Source organism: Toxorhynchites rutilus, chromosome 2, assembly GCF_029784135.1.
Source record: "Toxorhynchites rutilus septentrionalis strain SRP chromosome 2, ASM2978413v1, whole genome shotgun sequence".
In the NCBI taxonomy this organism is placed as follows: domain Eukaryota; kingdom Metazoa; phylum Arthropoda; class Insecta; order Diptera; family Culicidae; genus Toxorhynchites; species Toxorhynchites rutilus.
In genome coordinates, this window is record NC_073745.1 from 34,637,852 (window position 1) to 34,665,193 (window position 27,342).

The 27,342-nt window shown below is 38.2% G+C and overlaps 1 protein-coding gene across 1 annotated transcript in view; it reads right to left on the bottom strand.

Moving 5' to 3' along the window:
• LOC129769989 (tetraspanin-2A) overlaps positions 1–27,342 on the bottom strand; it is a 197,661-nt gene that overhangs the window by 10,270 nt on the left and 160,049 nt on the right. Inside the window, exon 4 of the mRNA XM_055772544.1 lies at positions 7,222–7,407. Within this exon, the coding sequence (XP_055628519.1) occupies positions 7,222–7,407 (186 nt within the window). The remainder of the gene's footprint in view (positions 1–7,221; positions 7,408–27,342) is intronic.

Consider the following 27,342-nt stretch of genomic DNA (forward strand, 5'->3'; position numbering starts at 1 on the left):
TGAACCCCTATGTGGTTAAACATAGGATCTATAGTGAAAAACGCACTTTTCACGTATTTCACGCCATCCTCAAAAGCTTAGAGATAAAAATTTGAAAAAAATACATCAAGAAATGTGTATCAAGAAAAATCATTAAAAAAAAAATCATCATCAAATATTTAAGTACTAAAAAAATATTGAAATTTAGAGTTTTTTGTGATCTATAAATTCAGTACTACTCCAATTCATATTTAAATGTGTTCCTACGGATTTTCTATATATATGTGTGATTTTTTTCAGATTTTTTACAGGGTTGCGCGGTTCAAAAAAAATTTTTTTTTATGTTTCCAAAGGGTCTGGCTGTGAAGGGAGTAAAAAGTACCCCAAACCAAATCACCAGCTGTATGGAAAATATTGTATAGGGTACTAAATAAAACATTTTGGCAGTAGTGCTATATGTTTTAGTCCTTATATGGTACACCATAGGATCTATGGTGAACAAAATGCACCGTTTGTTTCACGCCATGCTCAATAGCTTTGAGACAAAAATATGAAAAAATACTGAGAGTACATCTTACTAAGGTGTATCGATAAATATGTTCAATTAATTTTTTTATCAAAAAATGTAATAATAAAAAAAAATTAAAATACGCAGTACAAAAAAAAAAGTAATATATTTTCTGGCACTTCGAAATTTTGAAAAAAAAAATAACTTTGAGACCCACTTCTGCTCTAATTTTCATTTAAATGCGTTCGTATGTGTCTTTCGTTCTACATGTGACATAAATTTTCCTGAATTTTTAAGAGAATTGCGGGACACAAAAATTATTTTCTCCATCGTCTGCATTATTATTTTTATTTTCTTCATATTTTTTTCTCACAAAGCTCTATCGTACTGCTTAGGGATTGTTAACCGGTTCTACCGGTAATACCGAGTCATTTTCCATTACCGAATTACCGGTAATTTTACAATCAATAACCGGTAATTTCGGTAACTTTTTTACGCCATAAATAATATTTGCCTTTCTGCCTTTATGTGAATGTTATTATTTTTGCAGATTTCTTCCATGAAATATATGCATGAATGGAACAACATTGATGAACGAGAAATTAGAAATTTCTAAAAAAATTATGAATAATAGAACTATGCTCTATTTTGCAGTCGGGTGAAAGTTGTCGGTATAATTCATCGAGCTGTTTGGTTTACTTGTTGCATTTCTGATTTGGGAGAAAAATCCCAAATTTCGTTTCAAAATATGCAATTGACCGTTCGATTCAATTTACATAATAGGGGTCAATATTTCTGACAGATAGTTGTATTTTTATGGGAAATAAATGTTTTGATATCGATTGATGAGATTTTACACAAAATAAAGTATTATTTATCAATGATTTAGTAACCGATAATTATGTTTATTTTATAGAATAATTTATTATTTAGTTTTTATTAGTATGACCTAACCATCCTGTACTCGAGCATACGATCTCACAGATCGGGAATCAATAATTCAGTTCTGAAAAAGCTAAATTAAATGACTATTGAAACTGAATGAAGTTGAAGAAAACATATTTTCTGGAGTTTGAAGATTCAATTATGTATATATTTTTTACTTAAATTAAACACCACCACGCCTAGAAAAACACAATAGCAAAATTACAGTCTGTGACACCGTGCGCGAATATACGAGTTATGATTTTGCGCGCGAGTACAGGAAAGTTAAAACTAGAGATGAAAAGGACATCCGGCCATAGATATTCGGCCATTATTTGCTACCCGGCTGAGTACCGGATAGTGACCGGATTTACAAAAAAAAAAAACTAATTAACTTAGGATAAATCATAAGACAATAAACAAAAAAAATCTTTCACAAGTAAATAAGTAATCAATAATCAATAAGTAATCACATGTCAGAAATATTATTATGTTATTAATGTGTTATAATTTTATTATATATTAAATATTAATTATTATCAATTCATAGCAGTATTAACTTTATAACAGTACTCAAAATTAACCAGTGGTAAATTATGATGAATAATGATGATGATGAAATAATGAATTTCCAGCAGAACACCGAAGTGAAATCGTTGCTCTTTGGGCGGTCTCGTCTCTGTACAGATACTTTTTTGATGCAACAACATGTAAAATTACATCTATATATATATATAAAAATGGAGTGATGTCTGTCTGTCTGTCTGATTCTTATAGACTCGGAAACTACTGAACCGATCGACATGAAAATTGGTATGTAGGGGTTTTTGGGGCCGGGGAAGGTTTTCGAGATATTTTGAGACCCCTCCCCCCTCTCTAAGGGGGGGCTGCCATACAAATGAAACACAATTTTTTGCATTACTCGGAAATTAATCAATCAAACGAAACCAAAGTTGGCATGTGAAAGTTTTAGGGTGCAATAAATGTTTCTATGATGGTTAGACAGTCCTTCCCCCACTCAAAGGGGGGGCTGCCATACAAATGAAACACAAATTTCTGCATTACTCGAGAATTAATCAAGCAAATGAAACCAAATTTGGCATGTGAAGGTTTTAGGATGCAATAAACGTTTCTATGGTGTTAAGATACTCCTTCCCCCTCTCTTAGAGGGGGCTGCCGTACAAATGAAACACAAATTTTTGCATTACCCGAGAATTAATCAAGCAAATTAAACCAAATTAGGCATATGGAAACTTTAGGGTGCAATGAATGTTTCTATGGTGGTTAGATACCCCTCCCCCCTCTCTTAGGGGTGGCTGCCATACAAATAAAACACAAATTTCTGCATTACTCGAGAATTAATCAAGTAAATGGGCGGGACGAAGTTTGCCGGGTTAGCTAGTCGAATATATAAAAGCTATAATAAAAGTATTAAAGATATAATAAATTATATAAAAGCGAACTACTTCAACCGCCGGTCGCCGGTCATAATAATTTAGATTTGATTTGTAGTGAAGTAAGTGTACCTCTCAGATTACCATCTCTGAAGACTATTCTAAGCACAACTTACAACAATCTTAATATTATGATATAAATTGCTATCAGGAAAAAAACTGTTCCAGATTCCTTGTAGAAAACTTGATACACTATTAAATAGGATATTTATTCTGAACGAAAAATTTAATATTCGTTCATAACCATTATTTAAAAAAGTGTTTATTTATTTCCAAAATATAACGCTTCATTTGCCTCATATTTGCCTGTCATTTCTCTTAGTCAATTATAAGCTTATAAAGGGCTGAGGCTCGAGGCTAGCCGGATATCTGTTATCCGGTATCCGGCCAAACTACTATCCGTTTCAACACTAGTTAAAACTTTATTTTATCGTCTTGTACTATATTCAATTTCTAGTGACTTTTTGAACGTTGGAAGATCGCAGCATGACATTTGAACAATTAGTCGTCCGTAATGCCCAAAAGTTTGGCCACCCCTGTCGCATATAAATAATTATTCTGCTCGTGATCGTGACACAATTAATTATGACTTTGGCGTCTTCTATCACACGTCACGAACTGCATTGATCAAGCAGGCATTTTAAATTGTTCCTGACTTAATCAAATTTGACGATGATGATATTGATTCAGTAGCTGGACAGCAGGAGTAAAAAAATTCACCATCAAAAACCTGCAAAATGTTTTTTTTTATAAACTAATCATTTTAAATAAAAACCGTTTCTTCAAGAAAATTGGGAATTTTAAAGTATGTTAAAGTAAGTCAATAACCGGTTATTGAAATTTTGGCTTGGTAATGCAATCCCTAGTACTGCTGACTCCTATGAATTTGGTAAACCATTTAAATCCAATGTGGAGATAATCTCATGTATTTTAACATACGAGAAAAAAAACTTTGTACAGCGTAATGCTCTAAATATGCCGACAAAATTAAGACATATGTAAAACAAAATTTAAAAAATATTAGAGCAGTACTGGATCTCTAAATTCAAAATAAACTAAAAATGCCCAAAGGCAAAAAACAAATTTTTTTCGCGCAATTCTTTTTAAAAGTTCATGAAAAAATTACGCTACATGTGGAAAAAGACAACACATACGATCGCATTTAAATAAAAATTAGAGTAAAATTGGGTCTCAAAGTAATATTTTTTTTTTCAAAATTTCGAAATGTCTGAAAATATATTTTTTTTGTACCGCGAAAAACATTTTAAAAATTCTGAAAAAAATCACAAATACCTAAAATAGACGTAGGAAGAAATTTGAATACAAACTAGAGTAGTACTGAATCTATAAAAATAAAATTTAATTAAAAATTAAAATAAAAATTAATTAAAAATTTCTTTTAGTGTTTGATTTTCAGATGAAAAAATTGTTTTGAAAATATTGATCGATACACCTAAGTACTATGTACTTTCAGTATTTTTTTCATATTTTTGTCTCAAAGCTATTGAGAATGGCGTGACAAAAACGAAAAAGTACGTTTTTCACTATAGATCCTATGTTAAACCACAAAGGGATTCAAATAAACCGTCAAAATTTCTTATTTAATATCCTATACAATATTTGCCATACAGCTAGTGATTTGGTTTGGGGGCATTTTTTACTCCCTTACCTGGCCAGGCCCTTTGATTCAAAATTTGAGGATATGTGAACAATGTTTCTATCAAGCATAAACGAATTCTGGTCAAGTTCGAACATTTAGTGAAATGAAAGTTCAAAATGGTTGAAGTCATTGTCATTGTGTGAGGCAATGATTATAGTAAAAATTCGAAATTAACAAAACATAAGCGAGTTAAATAAAAATAAACTCCAAACAGTTATCTAACTGTTACTAATACAGCTTGCATTTAGTCAAAATTCCAACGAAACTTGAGTTAAAAAAGTTAACGAAAAGTTAAAGAAAGAAAGTCAGTACAATAAACTTTAGCCGGTCTACGATAAAACTTCACCTTTAGGTTTATTTTGATCGAAAATTTGGCTGTATTCCGGTCAAATCTCGTTGAGATTTTCTTCTGACTGGAATAAAAAGCGCAGATAATATATATCATACTCTTATCCGGTGGAATTGTTGTATGACGGAGAAGCTTAACGTGTTAATAAGGAAGTTAAACGTATTATAAGCCCCTGGATCTTATACTTTTGGATTCCGAATTTTGTTTTCAGATTCGTAATTCCCATTTTAATATCAAAAAAAGATTATATGAAATTCGAAAATTGTAGGTTAGTAGAAACAATGTTCCGATGGCTGGGGCTTTAACGGGAGGCAATATTCCAGCCAGAAACAACAACAACTTGATTTTTTCCCATCTTGTGTTGAAATCAAATGCCTAATATCCCAAAGATAGTCCGAAGTCAAGAACAGCCAGCAAATAAACATGTTTTGCTCTCCGAAAGGATATGAAAGCTTCTTGATTGCCGATCCAATGAGGAGACGCACACTCGAAGATGCCTCCGAGAGACCCATTTATACCCCCAAACATCAAACGAGTTGGGCACTCTCCAGGATTTCCCGTACCCAATGAATTCTGCTATTAACTAGTGAATGAACCATGTTTATGCCTCCTCCGATGGGACACCGTGTTTTTCACATGATGACAAAAAACAGCCCAAACGAATCGTAGCGCGATCAACAAATGCCGTTCTTTGATGTGTTCTTTGAAAGCACGTGTAACGATCTGTTTCCATCAGGACACGTACAAACATACATTCGGTGAGTTTCGGAAAAGCGAGAGAAAAAAAAATACAAACTGTTATCCAATCCCCGTACCCAATTCCTAAAAGCTTGTTTTACGAGGGCTTCAATTTCTGTGTGCTCATTCATTTTTTTCTCCTCTCTCTCTGTGTGTTTTCTATTCTGTTAGCACCCGGCAGAAGAAAAAAAACGGAACGATATCACACACAACCGTGCGATAGGCCCTCGAAATCGAATTCAGGGCGGACGGAATCGAACAAATACATCTCGCCACCCACCATTAGGCGAGCAGCTCGAGGATCCCCGGCTCGGAATTTAATTTCACAAATGCAACAAGTTCAATCGAAAAAAAAGGGAGCGATGTGAAAACGACGAGCAGATCGCTTCTTTTTTGGCGGCTCGAGGCATCCGTATTTCCGATAGCTTCTCAGCTTCATCCGTTTGCTTCCCGTAGACTACTGACGGAAGGTGGAAGGAAGAAGCCCTTCTTTTCTGGCACTGTTTTGATACCCGTGTGCCCAAAATCGGATCTTATTAAGCGCTTCTGCTTTCCGGGGATTGGCGTCTCGTGGAAAATCGGCTCTTTCCGTCCCTTGTATTTTTCTTTCGATTCTCATTTTTTTCTTTTCTTTTTGACTTTGCTGAAGGCTAACACAAGTCGAAAACGCAATTAATTTAACATCATTTGGTGAACGGAACGGAAGGAACCCACCGCCGTTGCCGCGCAGAGAGGAAGAGTTAATTTGCAGCCCCGAGAAGGGTGGAATATTAAGAAGGGATGCTGCTGAAATCCGCTTCCTTAAGCGCCTTCGATGTGGAAGGAAACCGGACGGGGGGGGAAGGGTGCGTGTGTGTACAAAACAAAGATTGATTCTACAGCAACATGTGCGCTTATGTGAGTCGGATTTTTATTTACATCCTTAGTTCGTTCTTTCCGCTTTTCCGCTTTCGCTTTCGAGAACCTTTCGAGGGTGTTTGGAGCTAACTTTGCCGGGTGAGAGAGTGTATTTGGAACCCACGAAAAAAAAACGGTCCTAATCGGAATTCAGTACGCGTTGAGATATTTTTTCATCAACGACTGGGGAGGGGTAACTCGCGCGCAAAAGAGTCCAAATCGTTTTCCGCAGCTTGTGGAAGGCGAAGAATTCAAAATGTAAGAAATATTTCACCCATTTAGACTGACTTTTTTCCTCCACCTTCCCGGCGGAAAACTTTAACACCCACTTCATTCGGTGGAATGTGAGCAAAGAAGCGAAGAAGACGAAAAAAAAAATCTTAAGCGGGAGGAAATTCCCGCAAAAGAACAATCGCGTGTGGAATCAACAATTCAAATTGGATGTTGTGTCGTTATTCGCTTGTTTCGTTTTATGAAAATGAGTTGTTGCCTCCGCTTTCCACCGGTGGGGACGTGCTGTGGGCGATAACTCCCATTTACACATGCCGATAGTCGACGACACGTGGGAATTAAATGGGAAATATTTTATGGGGCAATAACATTTGCCCGATATGAACTTCCATTGAGGTTCGGTTCGAAGGTTTGTTGCTTTGTAACAAAGAAACATCAAAAGTGGAACATGAGTGGGGTGGGGGAAGGCTCAAATACTCACATGAATGGCAGACAGGATCATTGCCATGATTGCGACCCAGATGGATTTGTCCTCCAGGAACCAGGTCAACTCGTCTACGCAGCCGTGGAAGAAGGCATTTCCGGTGACTGTGTCACGACACTCGAGGGGGAGTGGCTGGCGGAGGACCATGTAGTCGTTCGGGCCGTCAGCGCCGCAGCATCCGATCTGCAAACAAGGAAAATTGAACAGTTGTCAAGAAATCAATATTAGATTCTTATTGTTTAATATTTATTTATTTTTATTCACGAGGTTTTTTTTTGTATTTCAGTTAAGGGTTTGGTTTACACATCCTTTTTTTTTTGGAGATTCGAATAAATGAATGAATTATCACTTTGACTAATGTGATTTGTTGTTGTATTTCGATTGTATATTTTGAATTTTCATCTTTTTCTATCCTTGATATGTTTGCTGTATTAGTTTTTCATTTTTATGTATATAAACATTTTATAAAAACTGCTTCGGCGAAATTAAATTTATAAACTTGGATTTTAGAAAAAATAAATAAATTGAAGTAGAACATGCAGGTGTGATGGAATACAGGAAAAACGAAATTTATTATCCCATTTTTTGATTCCTTCTAGAAAACAAAAAGTAGAGGAAATCAAAAAAGTGTAATGAACAACAGCACAGGTAGAAAATATATATTTAAAATGCTACAAGCGATCGAACAAGAAGGGCACGAAATGAGATCAAATACACCAGATAAACATATAATGTTCAAAATAATGTTTAGTATATAGAATGAAGAAGCTTAAAATACAAACTAATAATGTTTTTAACGTTTGTTTGAAAATGATTTAGAACTTAATGTCCGCTTTTTTATTCAAAAACTTCTCGACTTCTTTTTCGCATCATTAAACCTTAATTTTTTTGGATCATTTTTGCAATATATCTCTTTCCAATTTGTTGTCCGAAAAATGATATTTTTATATATATAAAAATAATATATATAAATATTTATAATATTTATAAATATTTTTTTCTTACATCTATGTTGCACTTTTCGTTATGTTTTTTTTGTTTCCATGATTTTTTACCTTTGGTTTTACTTTTGTTTTCCTAGTTCCCATCTCTTCTTCGAAATGTCTATTTTTTATTTCGATTTCATATTTTAAAAAGCTGTACACTAAATTATTTTTTACGCGGCTGATGCGTGATGATTTCGAGCAAATAGCGTAAAAAAATCACAGCATTTCGAGAGAATCACGTACAAAAAGATAACCCCATCATCGGCGCGCTTTTCTTCTCTTTCTCTTCCCGGCTAAGCGATGGTAGGCAGAGCCACATCGCGTAATTACAAGAAGATTGCGTCAAAAAACACGCAAGAGAATCGCGTAAAAAATAGCGTAAAATAAAATCACGAAAAAATCGCGTAAAAAAAATTCCGGGATATTTAAGTATATTTTTCATATTTTTTATATTCTTTTAAATTCCATATACACTGAATTCCTTTTTACGCGACTGATGCGTGAGCGCAGAAAATGAAATCGCTTTAAAAAAAGACGCCTAATTTTGAGAGAATCGCCGACGCGCTCGTCACAACCACAGCAAACGCTCTCGCCTAAAATGAATTAACGCAAAAAAATCGCGTGAAAAAAGAATCCAGAGTATTGTATATTGTAAAGTATCGTACGATTTTGGTAACAGAAAATTTTGGCACGGAGTCAAACAAAAAAAATAAAAAATCAAGGAATCCATAATTCAATCCAATCTGGGTTCGGAAAACCGTGCAAGCAAGAGCAAGAGCAAGAGCAAGAGCAAGAGCAAGAGCAAGAGCAAGAGCAAGAGCAAGAGCAAGAGCAAGAGCAAGAGCAAGAGCAAGAGCAAGAGCAAGAGCAAGAGCAAGAGCAAGAGCAAGAGCAAGAGCAAGAGCAAGAGCAAGAGCAAGAGCAAGAGCAAGAGCAAGAGCAAGAGCAAGAGCAAGAGCAAGAGCAAGAGCAAGAGCAAGAGCAAGAGCAAGAGCAAGAGCAAGAGCAAGAGCAAGAGCAAGAGCAAGAGCAAGAGCAAGAGCAAGAGCAAGAGCAAGAGCAAGAGCAAGAGCAAGAGCAAGAGCAAGAGCAAGAGCAAGAGCAAGAGCAAGAGCAAGAGCAAGAGCAAGAGCAAGAGCAAGAGCAAGAGCAAGAGCAAGAGCAAGAGCAAGAGCAAGAGCAAGAGCAAGAGCAAGAGCAAGAGCAAGAGCAAGAGCAAGAGCAAGAGCAAGAGCAAGAGCAAGAGCAAGAGCAAGAGCAAGAGCAAGAGCAAGAGCAAGAGCAAGAGCAAGAGCAAGAGCAAGAGCAAGAGCAAGAGCAAGAGCAAGAGCAAGAGCAAGAGCAAGAGCAAGAGCAAGAGCAAGAGCAAGAGCAAGAGCAAGAGCAAGAGCAAGAGCAAGAGCAAGAGCAAGAGCAAGAGCAAGAGCAAGAGCAAGAGCAAGAGCAAGAGCAAGAGCAAGAGCAAGAGCAAGAGCAAGAGCAAGAGCAAGAGCAAGAGCAAGAGCAAGAGCAAGAGCAAGAGCAAGAGCAAGAGCAAGAGCAAGAGCAAGAGCAAGAGCAAGAGCAAGAGCAAGAGCAAAAACTTTTTTATTGTATTTTGATTTTATATTCCGAATTTTCATCTTCTTTATTCTTGATATATTTTCTTTCTTAGTTTTGCATTTTTACTACTATGGCTACTACTATTTTACTAGTATTACTTTGGTCGTTTCATGAATGCTTCGAATGCTTCGAAGAAATTAAATGTACAAACTTGGACTTTAGAAGAATAAAATTAAGTGGAGCACGCAGGTATGAAGGAACACAGAAAAAATCATTATAAGATTTATTATCCCATTTTTTGCTTCCATCAAGAAAGAAGAAAGCAGAGGAAAACGAAACAACATACCTAAAGAGTCTAATCAACAGCAATTTTTTTTTGTATTTCGATTTTATATTCCGAATTTTCATCTTCCTTATTCTTGATATATTCTCTTTATTAGTTTTGAATTTTTACTACTATTGCTACTACTATTCTACTAGTATTACTATGGTCGCAGGTATGAAGGAACACAGGAAAAAACATTATAAGTTTTATTATCCCATTTTTTGCTTCCATCCAGAAAATAGAAACCAGAGGAAAACGAAACAACATACCTAAAGAGTCTAATGAACAGCAACATATAGATAATATGCACTGAAAATGCAACAAACAACCAATTGAAAAAAGTTGATCGAACAAGAAGGGAACGAAGTAAGATCAAATACCACAGATTAACGTAAAATATTAAAAAGTAATGTTAAGTATACGGAATGGGGAAGCTTGAAATACGAATGAAAATATTCCTACCTTTAATTTTGATTTAGAACTTAGGAAGCTCTTGCTTTTGCTCTTGCTCTTGTTCGCCCTTTTTTTAATTAAAAATTTCCCGACTTTTTTCGCGTTCCTCTCTATTTTCGCTTTATTTCTTCTTCATTTGTTTTTTGAATTATTTTTGCCATATATCTCTTACCAATTTGTTGTCCGTTAAATGATGCTCAATATTTCTTTTTTCATCTACGTTGCACTTCTCGTTATTTTCTTTTTGTTTCCATGATTTTTCACCTTTACTTTTACTTTTGTTTCCTTATTTTCCCACTCTTCTTCGAATTGTTCAATTTTTATTTCAATTTCATAATTTGAATTGCTTTTTTTTAAGTTTATTTTTGATATCTTCGTTTGAATTTCTTAGCTTTGTGTTTTGTAAAGTATCGTATGATGTTGGCACAGAACCAAACTATTTTTTTGTGAATCCATAATTCAATCCAACTTGGGTTCGGAAAACCTCCGAGAGACAAAAATGGATGGAAATTTATGTTGGCACGGTTTTGTTTTGGAAAAGCATTACTTCTAGGCGTGATTCCAAAAACCGCCAGTTTGTATTAATTTTTCCTGCCTTATAAAAATAGTGCCCTCGGTCCCGAGACCATGAAAACTGTGTTTATTATATATTTTTTAATTTCTTTTAATATTTTTTGTCGAAGGCAGTTTTTTTTTCAGAAAACATTAACAAAAATCAGAGAATCAGAAATCAAAAACGAGAGGAACACCTTTCTGATTTTTAGATATATCATGTAAAAGAACCTCAGTTTTCAAGAAAAAATACGAAAAAAAATATTGTGCCCTTGGTCCCGAGACCATGAAAACTATTAAGAACAAATACAATCAATCATTCGGTAATCGGTAGTCATTCGTATCGGATGTATTTATTGATAGCTCCTGCGGTGGTTAGAACGAAAACGTCCATCATCGTTCTTTCTTAAGTCGAAGTGGTTTCTTTTGTTGTGGTTTCTTTTCTTTCGCATCAGACTGTGTTAGAACAATTGAGTTGGTGAATTGAGTTAGCCAGTGGTGCGTTCCGTACACGAAAGCGAAAACGCGCCCCGACTGCGTGCACCGGACCACATACGTGAATAAGTGGAGTGCGCTAGCAAATCTCAGTCAACGAGAGGAGAAATTATTCCACAGCGAGCGCTGTAATCTTTTGTTCGTGCATCGGCATTGATTGCCCGTTCGACACCAATACACTGACGATAGTGTGGAGAGCGTGGTCAGCGGAAGCAGTCATTGAATCATACGCACTGTGTGCAAATTTAGGTATAGTCATAAAAAAATAATTATAAGATATAGTTTTTTTTTGTTTTTTACATTATTTTTATTTCATTATTATTTTCTATATATTATATACAAAAATCATAATTAGAATTAAAGTTCCACGTAATGGCAGAGGGTGGTGGGGAGTCTCCTTATATGGAGATCTCCGACATGGAAACAAGTGACTCCCCCTTATGTATGAAAAAGGAAACAGGAAGAGCACTCAAACGCGATAACTCTTCCGGGGACGAGTCAACTCACCCTACTAAGCCCCCCTCGAAAAAACTCGCAAGTCTCCCTCCCCAACTTTCCGATTCTCCCACTCTCCCTCCTCAGCCCTCCAATACTCCCACTCTCCCTCCCCCTTCTTCGGTTTCGCTTCCTCCTTCTGATATTACCGTTACAACTCAATCCTCGTCCTCGTCTTCTCCCTCTGTTGTCTCCGCTCCACGTATCAGAGTCTATCCAGAAGATGCACCTGGAACTGGCCCGTGGGTTGTTTTCTTCCGGCCAAAACCAAATGGAAAAGGCCTTAACGTGATTCAGATCATGAAAGATCTGACCAGATACACTTCCGTAGAAGAAATTTTCAAGGTCAGACCGAACAAATTACGAGTTGTCGTGTCTGAACGGAAGGATGCAAACGAGATTGTTGCTGATAAGCATTTCATCCTCGAATATCGCGTATGGATTCCCTCCAATGACGTAGAAATCGGGGGGGTGATAACTGAAACGGGTCTGACGTGCGAAAAAATTAGAAGTGAAGGAGTTGGCAAGTTCAAGAAGCTCCCTTCGGCGGAAGTCATAATCTTGGACTGTCGCCAACTCGGTAAAGTCTCCCAAGAAAAGGAAATAACAAAATTCACGCCGTCCGACTCGTTTAGAGTAACTTTTGCTGGTTCCGCTCTCCCGGACTACGTTATGGTGGACAAATTGAGGCTACCGGTGCGACTCTTCGTGCCAAAGCCCATGACTTGCCAAAAATGCAAGTCAGTCGGCCACACTTCAGCTTATTGTGGCAACAAGGAGCGCTGTGCAACTTGCGGAGAGCAACATGTGGGCGAATCTTGCAGTGCGACTGAGCATAAGTGTCCATATTGTGGGGGGACCCCACATGTGCTCTCAGCTTGTGAAACTTACAAGAGTCGCTGGGAGAAACAGAAGCGCTCTTTAAAGGAACGCTCGAAGCGCACTTTTGCGGAAATTTTGAAGGGCGCTTCTCCACTGGCCCAACAACAACAACAATCAATATCGACACACAATACCTTTTCCACGTTGCCAGTTGACGAAATGGAAGCGGACACAGCTAGCGGGGGCACACCGTGTATTTTCAAAGGGAATCCCCGGCGCAAAAATGTGACCACTCCCAAATTTCAAGAACAAGTCCCCCCGGTGAAAACCCCTGTTAGCTTGCCTAAAAAATCGAGTGCAGCGGACAAGCCAAATCAGGTTTCTCCTGGCTTCCGTGGGAATAGTTCACCTTCGAACGACCCAGCACCCGAGGGGACATCAAAAACCCCAAATGTCCCTTTTTTTGCGTCCAGCTCAACTTCCCAATCGGGATTTATAAAGTTGACTGTCCTTGTGGATCAAATCTTCACGTGTTTTAATGTTTCCGACTCCATCAGAACCATTGTCATCTCAATGCTTCCAGTATTAAAGACAATTCTGCAACAATTGATGCAAACATGGCCCCTCCTTGCAATGATTATCTCTCTTGATGTCTAATTCAAATAGAGAGGTCGGAGATATCACTGTTTTACAGTGGAATTGTCGTAGTCTTATACCTAAATTGGATACGTTCAAATTTTTAATTCATAACTTCAACTGTGATGTTTTTGCTCTTTCCGAAACTTGGCTCTCTTCTCAAAATGATCTCTCTTTCCACGATTTTAATATTATACGCTTGGACCGTGATGACAGATACGGAGGGGTGCTATTGGGGATCAATAAGTGCCACTCATTTTTTCGAATTGACCTTCCACCTATTGGAGGGATCGAAGCTGTTGCTTGTCATGCAAACATCAGAGGCAAAGACCTCTGTATTGTCAGCTTGTATTGGCCTCCGAGAGCTGCGGTTAGCCGCAAGCAACTTGTTGACATGTGCTCACTTCTTCCTGAGCCACGATTGATCTTGGGAGACTTCAACTCTCACGGAACTGCCTGGGGGGAACAGTACGACGACAATCGTTCATCGTTGATATATGACCTTTGTAACAGCTTCAATATAACCGTTTTGAATACTGGGGAAACAACACGTGTTCCTAAACCTCCTGCTAAACCAAGTGCTCTTGACCTCTCGCTTTGCTCGAATTCACTATCGTTAGATTGCAAGTGGAATGTAATCCAGGACCCCAACGGTAGTGATCACTTGCCAATCAAAATTTCCATCACCATTGGGTCGAATTCTTCAGAATTTATAAACATGGCATATGACCTCACAAGACACATTGACTGGAAAAAATATGCGGACGCGATTGCTCTAGCCATCAATTCCAGAGATGGTTTGCCTCCATTGGAGGAGTATAACTTCATTTCTCGTTTGATCTATGACAGCGCGGTTCGCGCTCAAACGAAACCCATCCCAGGCTCCACTATTCGTCGAAGGCCTCCCAATCCATGGTGGGATAGCCAATGTTCCAAGCTTTATCAGGATAAATCGAATGCATTTAAAGCTTTTCGGAAACGTGGAACCCCTGAAAATTTTCAAACGTATTTAGCCCTTGAGAATCAGTTCAAAAATTTGATCAAAGGGAAAAAACGTGCTTATTGGCGAAATTTCGTGGGAGGTTTATCACGAGAAACGTCAATGAAAAAATTATGGAAAGTGGCTCGAAACATGAGAAATCGCTCTTCATCGAATGAAAGCGAGGAATATTCACAACGATGGATTTTTAATTTTGCACGGAAGGTTTGTCCTGATTCCGCACCTGTGCAAAAAATTGTTCGAGGTATACCACAAGATAGGTACGATCTTGATTCCGAGTTTTCGATGGTAGAATTCTCTCTTGCTCTCTTTTCTTGTAACAATTCTGCTCCGGGATCGGATAGAATTAAGTTCAACTTGCTGAAAAACCTCCCTGATGTGGCGAAACATCGCTTGTTGAATTTATTCAATCAGTTTCTGGAGCATAATATTGTTCCAGATGATTGGAGACAAGTGCGAGTTATAGCTATTAAAAAACCCGGAAAACCCGCGTCCGACTTCAATTCGTACCGCCCAATAGCAATGCTGTCTTGTATACGGAAATTGTTGGAGAAAATGATCTTGTTTCGCCTTGATCGTTGGGTTGAAACGAATGGCCTACTCTCAGATACACAATATGGGTTCCGCAGGGGCAAGGGGACGAATGATTGTCTTGCGTTGCTTTCTTCAGAAATTCAAATGGCTTACGCCGAAAAAAAACAAATGGCTTCAGTATTCTTGGACATAAAGGGGGCCTTTGATTCTGTTTCAATAGAGGTTTTGTCAGACAAATTACACTCTCGGGGTCTGCCGCCTCTATTGAATAATATGTTATATAACTTGCTTTGTGAGAAACATTTGAACTTTTCTCACGGAGATTCGGCAGTAAGTCGGTTCTCTTACATGGGCCTCCCCCAGGGCTCATGTTTAAGCCCCCTTTTGTACAACTTCTATGTAAGCGACATCGACAATTGCCTTACACAAAATTGCAGCCTAAGACAACTTGCAGATGATGGAGTGGTGTCTGTCGTAGGATCAAACGAATCCGACCTGCAAGGACCCTTACAAGATACTTTGAACAATTTTTCAACCTGGGCCATTGGGCTAGGGATCGAATTCTCCACGGAGAAAACAGAGATGGTGGTTTTTTCTAGGAAGCATAGACCAGCAAAACCAAAGCTTCAACTTTTGGGTAAACCGATCACTCATGCTATGTCATTCAAGTATCTTGGGGTCTGGTTCGACTCCAAATGTACTTGGGGGGCCCATATTAGGTATCTGAGTAAAAAATGCCAACAAAGAATAAACTTTCTCCGTACAATTACCGGCACCTGGTGGGGAGCCCATCCTGAAGATCTTATAATGTTGTATCGAACAACTATTCTCTCAGTGATGGAGTATGGCAGTTTCTGTTTTCAATCAGCTGCCAAAACACACCTCATTAAACTCGAGCGAATTCAGTATCTTTGTCTCCGTATTGCTCTGGGATGTATGCCCTCAACGCATACCATGAGTCTCGAGGTTTTGGCAGGCCTACTCCCACTAAAAGATCGCTTCAAATTATTATCTCTTCGGTTCTTCATCCGGTGTAAGGTCATGAACCCATTGGTGATCGGAAATTTTGAGCAGCTGATCGAGCTAAATTTTCACTCCGGATTCATGAGTTCATATCATGAATTCATCTCCATGCAGGTCGATCCTTCTTCGTATATTCCCAACCGTGTTTGTTTCCCTGACTACATCAATTCCTCTGTGAATTTTGATCTGTCCATGAAGCAAGATATCCATGGATATTCAGATTACCAACGATCGAGGATCGCTCCAACGATCTTCGATGAAAAATATAGGGGTATCAATTGTGATAATATGTACTTTACTGATGGGTCCACTATAAATGAGTCCACAGGATTTGGAGTGTTCAACGAATTTTTTAGCACCTCACACAGTCTTCAGAATCCTTGCTCAGTGTATATTGCTGAATTGGCAGCAATTCATTGGGCGCTGGACAGCGTCGCCTCACGACCTGTTGAACACTATTACATTGTAACGGATAGTCTTAGTTCTGTCGAAGCTATCCGTTCAGTGAGGCCGGAAAAGCACTCGCCGTACTTCCTTGAGAGAATACGAAAAATTTTGAGTGCTTTATCCAGACGCTGTTACGTCATTACCTTTGTGTGGGTCCCTTCTCATTGCTCAATTCCGGGTAATGAGAGGGCTGACTCATTAGCAAAGGTAGGTGCAATTGAAGGCGATATTTATCAGCGTCAAATCGCCTTCAATGAATTTTATTCTTTAGTCCGCAAAAATACCATCGCTAACTGGCAACGCAAGTGGAATGAAGATGAATTGGGCCGTTGGTTTCACTCGATTATCCCTAAGGTTAGCCTCAAACCGTGGTTCAAAAGTCTGGACTTGAGTCGGGACTTTATTCGCACCTTCTCCCGACTCATGTCCAATCACTGTTCTTTAGATGCACTACTCTTTCGTTTCAATCTTGCCAGCAGCAATCTCTGTGTTTGTGGCCAAGGTTATCGCGACATCGAGCACGTTGTTTGGTCGTGCGAGGTGTATCTGGTCGCCAGATCGAATTTAGAAAACTCCCTTCGGGCCCGAGGAAGACAGCCCAATGTGCCGGTGAGAGATGTGTTGGCTCGGTTAGACCTTGATTACATGTCCCATATATATGTTTTCCTTAAAGCTATAGATCTTCGTGTGTGATTGTCCCTATGTCCTTATACCCTCCTTTCCTTCCTTTGCGGGTAATTCGTCCCCTTGCTATAAATAGTATAATAAGTTGAAATGTAAAAACACTATAGATATACAAACAGATTTAAGAATTGAGTGTTCATCAACATTGTTACAGTTTTCTTATACCCCATCCTTCTCCTAAAAATATGTCACCCTTCTAAACTCGAGTACACCGCGAGTAATCGGTTTTCCACCTTACTAACCATAGATGTAAGAAAATTGTTTATATATATAGTTTTAAAATTATATTTAAGAATTCGGCTCCTTTAAACTTAAGTTACTGAGCCTGCAAAAATAAACGAATTAATAAAAAAAAAAAAAAAAAAATACAATCAATAATTACGAAACTAAGAACGTATGTTTTCACGAATACTCTATTAGACCAGCTCATTGGCTTCAATTAAATATGTCTATCATCCTACGGTAAGTAAGGAACGGTAAGTTTTCGTTTAGGTAACGCGGTATTGACGAATTTACGCAAAGCTGAATCAGATCATGCGACACATACATTAGAGCTCAGAACCACAAAAGTGATGATGTTTGTTTATTGTACTTAAGGGGAGACCCCTGTCTGGAAGGTCGAAAAATAATGAAAAAGAATGAAATGGCGGCCATTTCTGAGGGTATAAGCTTCCCAAAAATGCAAAAAAAAATCGATTTATTCGACATTCCAGATCGGGGTCCCCCCCTTAAAAGCAAGATGTGATGATTCATTTTATTTCTATTTAGATTCATTCCAATTATTAAATGCCGTCAGTATATGGTACGAAAATTAGAGTTTTGCATATTACGATGGCTTCAACACGCGATTTGGCCAAAGTCATAGATAATCCTCGAAAATTTTAAGTTTGATAATGCATACTGGTTAAGAATACTGTGGATAATGGTGATGAAATTGATATCATATTATGTCGGCTGATATCATTGACCATGTAGGGGCTGATACGTGAAGGATTTTCAGTATTTTTAGCGCAACACATGCTACTCATCGTTTACTTAATTGAATTTAGTCATAATATGCATACCACATTGTAAAATGATGATTTTCTTATCTTTTCAGCATATGTGAATCCGGGAAATTTGAAGGAAAATTCAGATTTTTCTAACAAATTGAAACGAATTTCATATCAAAAAACAAAACATCATCATATTACTCGCTGCGCAATCTGGCTGTAAATCCAACGTAAATTCGTCAATAACGGTATTCATTATTGTAATGAAGCAGTATATAACGCAATGTTATGGAAGGTGTAATTGAACTCTCAAACATGCAAAAAGTAATGCGAATATACACTATTGATGTGTGAAAAGTGAAGCTTGTCAAGTTCACAGCTAAAAACAAAAATAGATGAATAAACAAATAGATAACTGTGAGCGAGTGATATAATGGTGTAATCTATATGAATAAAAATGGATTTCTGTCTGTCTGATTTTTATGGACTCCGAAACTATTGAACCTATCAACATGAAAATTGGTATGTAGGGGTTTTTGGAGCCGGGTTGAGGGTGCAATAAATGTTTCTATGGTGGTTAGACTCTCCACCTCTCTTTCAAAGGGGGGGTGTGCTACCATACAAATGAAACACAAATTTCTGCATTACTCGAGAATTGTTCAAGCAAATGAAACCAAATTAGGCATATTGAGGTATTAGGGTTGAATAAATGTTTCTATGGTGATTAGACTCTTCACCCCCCTCTCTAAGTACGAGTACGAGAAAGTACGAGAAACAATCAGTCAGAACTCAAAAAAATGAAACAAAAAATAAAAATCAAACGAAAATAATATATGAATAAATCAGGAAGAGAGGCGTTAAGTAGAACCATCTCTTGCGAATTGTGTATTTATTCTATCTGTAATAATTATAAAAAATATTTATTAAAAATTATAATTTAAAAAAAATAAAAATATATAATTATAATTAATTTTGAACATAAACTTTTTGAAACATTTTAAGACACTGTGAGAAATTTCCCGATGGCAGTGAGCCATCAGATACTACGTACACGATTTTGAAAATCAGATACAAAAGGAAGACAAGTTCTAGTTACGATAACAAATCGAATACTGAAGTAGGTTAAAGTTTGAAAAAATCTAAATAGGTATGAGCGAGTAATTAAAAAAAAATTTTTTTTGAATATTCGAAGTCAAAAGTAACAAATAAAAAGGAGAGAAAACTGATATGAAATACTGATAATAAAACAAAAACCAAGGAGTGAAATGCGACGAGTAAACATTGAAAATTTATTGAATTGAAACAAAACTAGAAAAGTTTAAAGGAAAATTTATATTAGGTGTACCGGTAAGTTTCTTCGGTTTTACAACAGATGGCGTAACTTGATTATTATTCCAGGCATTCGTTGGAAAGCTACTGTCATTGCGATCCTTTTTTGCTTCAACTGAGCGAACGTGTCAGACGTGGTTTGCACGATTCAAAAGTGTTAAAAGTTTTGACTTGGAAGACGAAGAACATTCCGGACCGCCAACAAAGTTTGAAGAATTGGAGGCTTTGCTCGATCAAGATCCGTCACAAACCCAACAAGAACTTGTAGATACACTTGGATTAGCTCAGTAAACCATATCCGATCGTTTAAAAGCAATGGAGTGATCCGAAAGATAGGACATTGGGTACCGTATGAATTGAAGCCACGAGACGTCTAACGCCGTTTTTCACGTGCGAACAACTGCTCCAACGGCATAAAAGAAAGGGTTTTCTGCATCGAATCGTTACTGGCGATTAAAAGTGGGTCCATTACGACAATAACGACAATTACGACGATACGATACTCCGGCCATCAACATTGACGGCCGCGCGGAAAATTCACGGCCAGAAGGTTATGCTGTCTATTTGGTGGGACCAGCTGGGTGTGGTGTACTATGAGCTGCTAAAACCAAATGAACCATTAAGGAGGACCAATACCGACGACAATTGATGCGTTTGAGTCGTGCACTGAAGGAGAAACGGCCACAATACGAGCAAAGACACGATAAAGTTATTCTGCAGCACGACAATGCGCGGCCGCATGTCGCAAAACTGGTCAAAACATACTTGGAAACGCTGAAATGGGAGATCCCATCTCACCCACCGTATTCTCCAGACATTGCTCCGTCTGATTGTTATCATTTGCGATCGATGCAACATGGCTTGGTTGACCAGCACTTCTCCAATTTTGATGAAGTCAAAAAATGGATCGATTCGTGGTTAGCCGACAAACCGACCGATTATTTCCGCAATGGGAACCTTGAATTGCCAGAAAGATAGAAAAAAGTTGTGACTAGCGATGGGCAATACTTTGAATATTCAATTTGTAACCATTTTTGCAGAATAAAGCATTAATTTTTGAAAGAAAAACGAAGGAACTTACCGGTACTCCTATTAGAAAGAGTATGAATTGACTAAAATAATACACGAACTCAATGATTTCGCTGAAACATAAATGATACATTTTTTCAATACTGTACAGTTTATATTAGGCTGTCAAAAAAGTCCTGCGGTATTTTTTTTTAATTTTCATTTGTTCATAAAATTAGTTACAATCATCTGTTTTAAGTCAAATATGCGCTGTTTTGTTCTATGACTTGTTCCCAACGAGATGCCAACTTCATAATACCCCTGTTATAGAAGCTCGCTTCCTTATTGGCAAAAAAACTCGGATAGCCAATTTTCACAGGCCTCTTTTGTGGCTAACTTCTGACTACCTAGCTCGTTCGCCATGGACAAAAACAGGTGGTAGTCACTTGGTGCAAGGTCCGGACTATACGGCGGATGCAAAAGAACCTCCCATCCGAGCTCCCGGAGCTTCTGGCGCGTCACCAAAGAAGTGTGTGGCCTGGCGTTGTCCCTGATGGAAGACAATGCGGCCTCTGTTTATCAAAGATGGCCTCTTCTTCATGTGTGCTACCTTCAAGCGTTCCAGTTGTTGGCAGTACAGGTCCGAATTGAGCGTTTGGCCATAGGGAAGCAGCTCATAATAGATTATTCCTTGACAATCCCACCAAACACACAGCAGAACCTTCCTGGCCGTTAATGAGGGCTTGGCCACCGTCTGAGCCGCTTCAGCGGGCTTCGACCACGACCTTTTGCGCTTCACGTTGTCGTAAGTGACCCACTTTTCATCGCCAGTCACCATCCGCTTCAGAAACGGGTCGATTTTGTTGCGATTCAGCAGCGATTCACATGCGTCGATACGGTCAAAGATGTTTTTTTGCGTCAACGTGTGTGGTACCCATACATCGAGCTTCTTTGTGAATCCAAGCTTCTTCAAATGGTTAATAACGGTTTGATGACTTATCCCCAGCTCTTGGCCGATGCTACGGCTGCTACTATGCCGGTCTTTCTCGGCTAATTAAGCGATTTTGTCGCAATTTTCAACGACAGGCCTTCCGGAGCGTGGCGCATCTTCGACGACCTCTACACCAGAACGAAAACGTTGAAACCATCGTTGTGCGGTGGAAATGGAAACTGTATCGGGTCCATAAACTGCACAAATTTTATTGGCAGCTTGAGATGCATTTTTGGCTTTGTCATAGTAGTACTGTAAAATATGTCGGATTTTCTCTTTATTTTGCTCCATACTTGCGACACTATAACTCACGAACGACTTAACCAAACAAAACACTGTCAAGGACTATATTATAGCGCGCAAAAATACCTTTCCAACAAGCTATAGTATGACTCGATACAATGAATACAACTAGAACTACGCGCTTACAACGACACCTCGCGGAAATACCGCAGGACTTTTTTGACAGCCTAATATTTAATTATTCTAAATTTAAAATGCAATTTTTTCACTTCTAAACATAATTCCCAGCAAACATTAAATCGTATAATTTTGCACGTGCTTAGTCTTACAAGAAATCAGAATAAATCATAATCGCATACAATATCAATCAAAGTATGTATCGTGTATATTTGAAATCGCATAATATGTAAAAACTCGATTTTATATATCATTATCAAATTAAGTCGCAATTCGGTATAATAAACATCAGTTTTATGATGTACATTGTCATGACATATATTTAGGCCGCATCATATGCGTATATTACGCTGATGCAGTTTGTGTGTCGTGTAAGCGTATAATTTAAATCGATTCAGTACTGCAGTAAATCGTGTTGCATGCTGAAGAAAACCATGAAGCAGTAAATCATATTAGATCCTAATAAAGAACATATTACATCATATTGAAATGTCAATGACATGCTCCAACAATGACAAATGATCTACAAAAATGGACTTCTGAATATCAGCACTCGAAATTGCTAATGTTCGATGATATAACAACGGCAAACATCCCTTCTAATCAAACATGCAGCAAAACAAAGTGAACTACGCCATTGAACGCCAATCTTAGATATAATATAAATCACATCGAATTTGGCACATTACATCGCATCGCTTTGCAAGATTGCCAAATTGATTTATTGTATTCATTATGATAGTAATCAGAATTTAGTTGGATATGATTAAGAAAACAAATTATATAGTGAAAATTGTAATAAAAATAATTTAAAATTGAGATAGTTTCATTGATATTCGTTTATTTTTTATTATTCCAGTTCGATGATATTATATATTTGGTTTCTATAAAAGTCAAAGTTTCTAAAATAATCAAAGATCCTTTCCTTAAATAATAAAATCGGCAACCAGGAATGACTGATCCTACTGCATAAAACGTATTAGGTTATACCATATCGAATCATATGTATGAGTTTTAACCGCTGTTGAATTAAATTTCAGATAGCCGCGCGAGATAGCTGGTGGATGATAATCCAGACGACCGGAGTTCGAACCCACATCGGATCAGTTTTCACCAAACATCAATCTGTGCCATTTTAAACATTTATATTCCACTCCCAACACAAGTAAATTGAATAATTATTATTTCTACAAATATAAATACTCATATATAAAAATGGCGATTCGTGAGGCTATAATAAACATTTTACGAAAGTATTTTGCGCCATTTGTTTTTTTCTATATCTGTAATAAATCGAATATGAGTATGGCAAAAGTCGTACAGGGAAACTTCGATATAACGTCACTCGATATAACGTACACATTTCTAAAGTGTAAAGGAAAAAAAATTTCATTATTTTTTTCCTGATAGAACAATGAATTATCTGTATTTTGATGCTAAAACAAGTTTTGTACCTTCAATCAATCCCGAAATACAGCTAATTTTGTGATTCCGGATTCTAAATGAATCAAGCTTTAATCAACAGTACGAAGGGAAACATCATGAGAAAGGCTGGCTTCGTCTTCTGATTGAAGTTATTCATTAACTTTACTAAAACAGCAACACAATAATGTATTATAGACTACGTTTGTGAGTACTTTATTATGTTTCGATATAACGTACAATTCGATACAACGTACAATTTTGAAAGTGAAATGTACGTTATATCGAAGTGTACCTGTATTAGGTGCGTTGACAATTCATGAATATATTCATATTAGATCGCAATTCAATTTCAACATAATCGCTATTCTATGCGATCAAAGTTGCATATTCATCCAAACTAATTTGGAAAGCATTTGCCATGTATGTATATGGCCTTCACTTTTGCATGCATATGCCAGTTAGGGCATATGATGTTATATATACGATTGTTATGCGATTTAATGTTTGCTGGGTTCTTTCTTCATTAGTTATCTTTTTCAATTTGTTTCATTTTTTTGCGGGATTCATCTTATGCTGTTTCAACTCTCAAATGTTATTCATTGCTACGACAACTCCAATAACATTTGCTCACATCACAATCCAACTCGGAGATAGTTGAATTCTGAATGCATTGTTTTTTACTCTTGGTTAGTCTAACCATTTTGGCTGATCATCTTTAGTTAAGCACTCCAAGATTAAGAATGAGCTATGCTATAAATTTATGTGTTAAACTATGTCCTGAAAATTTTGTTGAAAACGGGAAAAATGATATATACGATCGACACCTTTGCGATTCCCCGTGAGGATCTTTTGTTCTGAAGCCGTCGAGACATGCAATCTGTCATTGCAGTAAGTGAAACTAGGCGGAGTACTAGGCGAGTTTCCAAAATCTCTCTCTAAAGTGTAGGTTTTTTAAATTGAATATCTAAAAAGTTAACTTATTTTTCTTAAATGAACGCATCCTAACAATACTGTCCCAAACCAAATTAATTATGGAACACGTTGAAGGGATGACCGGCACTTCGACCATTTAATTCATACCGTTCTCTTACCTATACCCTAAGCAAAGGACTGTTTTCAAGCCGACCAATCAGTTAAACAATCAGAGCAAATAAAAACAAACCCACTTCGGTATCACTGCCTGGCAGCCGTATTTTCCCAAGCTTCGCTTCGTTTTGTTTCACTTTTATTTGTCCACCAATAAAAGCGAAAGTACCGCGCAAATAATGAAACGTATTTGAAAGGACCTTCCTTCGCCACCTCCACCTCCCACTAAGTGGACAACTCAATTACGGGAGGAAATTATTGAACGGTTGGGTGGAATTTCTCAGCGCAACTTGGGGAACGACGAATCGCGCGGAAAGCACCCTCATATGCTTTCCCATGTATGCTTCCTGCTTGGTAAGCGTTTTTTATTTTTCAATTTCATTTTTCCTGACGTTGAATGGGAAGGTAAGGTCGGATCAGTTGACCAGAACGGAGAACGGGCGAATGGCATTCGCACAGAGACAACGACGTTATCGGGAAGGACTTCTGCTTGAAATGAAATCGTTTGTTGTTGTGGTACCGGATGAGTGTGCATGACGTTTATTTTTCATTTGGATGTATGTTTTTCTTTGAGCAGTTGGGCAGCAAGCGTAATTGGGGATGGTCCAGCTTTGAATCAGTTTTTCAGTTTTAGTCAACATTCAGAGCAGATTTTGTTTGCCGAAAGGTTTCTTGAGAAAATAAAATCACCTCCGCCATAGCCTATAGCGAAAATAAACATTTGTTTCACTTTGATGTCTTGGGGAGAGAGAGAGAGAGTGGGAAATGAAAGTGCACAGAATTCCTGCCTTAAGCTTTTCTCATTGTCTTCCGGTGGGTCGAATTCAATTATCTAAAAAGGTATTCATACCATGATCGGGATGGACCCCCATCCACCTCTTCCCACCTGGGCGCTCAAATCGGCAACCGGCTTCTATTAGCAGAGTAAATAGAATCGAGCGCTTTCTTTGTTCGGTTTGGGGGGCCTTTTTATCGGTCCTTTTCGGTTGAATTGAAATGTGTGCACACATCTGACGACCGTACGAGGCTCGTGAAGCCAAAGTCAACAGGCTCTTCTCGGTTGATGTGTTATTGAGCTCTAAATGAAATAGGGTTCCTTCTGGCAGTTGAATGAACCGTTTACCCCTTCTCTTCGCCCCTTCGAAGGAGGAATTGGCAACCGGTAGATTTGAGCATTAGCCATTGGGATTGGGGGTACTCTGTTTCAGAGATGCCAAATTTATGGATTTGTTTAATGTTTACGGAAAATCTGTATCGAAAAAATGGAATAAGTGCAATTTGTACTTAAAGGGTGTGTCACATCAAATTGCATCACGGAAAAAACGCTGTAGAAATTCGCCCAGTAGACCGATCCTTTTGAAAATTTTAGACAGTAAAATATAAACTATTAAGCAACTTTTGGCATTTTCTTTTTATTCATACTTCGAGCCCAAGCCCGTATGCTCGCACCTTCCTCTTTACCTCGTCCATAAGGTTCTGTACAACGTCAGGTTGTAGTTTTTTTTTGAACAGAAATCCATTTTCTCTTGAAGTCCGCCTCCGATTTGACAACTTTTGGGTTCTTCCGGAGGTCCTGCTTCATAATCGCCCAATATTTCTCTATTGGGCGAAGCTCCGGCGCGTTGGGCGGGTTCATTTCCTTTGGCACGAAGGTGACCCCGTTGGCTTCGTACCACTCCAACACGTCCTTTGAATAGTGGCACGAAGCGAGATCCGGCCAGAAGATGGTTGGGCTCTCGTGCTGCTTCAATAGTGGTAGTAAGCGCTTCTGTAGGCACTCCTTAAGGTAAACCTGCCCGTTTACCGTGCCGGTCATCACGAAGGGGGCGCTCCGCTTTCCGCAAGAGCAGATCGCTTGCCACACCATGTACTTTTTGGCAATCTTGGATAGTTTCTGCTGCGAATCTCCTCCGGAACGCTGAATTTGTCCTCTGCGGAGAAGAACAACAGGCCCGGCAGCTGACGAAAGTCCGCTTTGACGTAGGTTTCGTCGTCCATTACCAGGCAATGCGGCTTCGTCAGCATTTCGGTGTACAGCTTCCGGGCTCGCGTCTTCCCCACCATGTTTTGCCTTTCATCGCGGTTAGGAGCCTTCTGAACCTTGTATGTACGCAGGCCCTCCCGCTGCTTGGTCCGCTGGACGAATGAACTTGACAAATTCAGCTTATTGGCGACATCCCGGACCGAACTTCTCGGATCACGTTTAAACAAGCGCGTAGTTACTTGTTATCTTTTTCACTGACGGAGCATCCATTTTTGCCGTTCTTCACCTTCCGGTCGATGATTAGGTTCTCGAAGTATCGTTTTAGTACTCTGCTGACCGTGGATTGGACTATTCCCAGCATCTTACCGATGTCCCGATGTGACAACTCCGGATTCTCGAAATGAGTGCACAGGATTAATTCACGACGCTCTTTTTCATTCGACGACATTTTTCCAAATTTACAAAAATTTAAAGTGAAGCATGGCCAACGTGATCTATACACTCTTATCTGATTTTAAAGCGAAAGCTGAAGATATAATTCCTAAAAATTAAATTTCTACAGCGTTTTTTCCGTGATGCAATTTGATGTGACACACCCTTTACTTGGGTTTTTTAGTGCATCAGGTGTATAAATACAGCCATTCCATGCCAAACCGATATAGTGGTTCTCAGATTTCTATGAAAAGTGATAGTTTTGTTCTTTATCGCATAATATTAGACCCGTATTTTTTTTTTCGTTAGGGTGATCATTTCTGTTTTAGGGCGGCCCGAAAATTTTTTTTTCCAAAAAATCATAACTTTTGAACTACTGAACCGATTTAGATAATCGACATATCAAATTGAAGCCGATTTCATTGAACAATATTGAACTTGCAAAACAAATGGATTT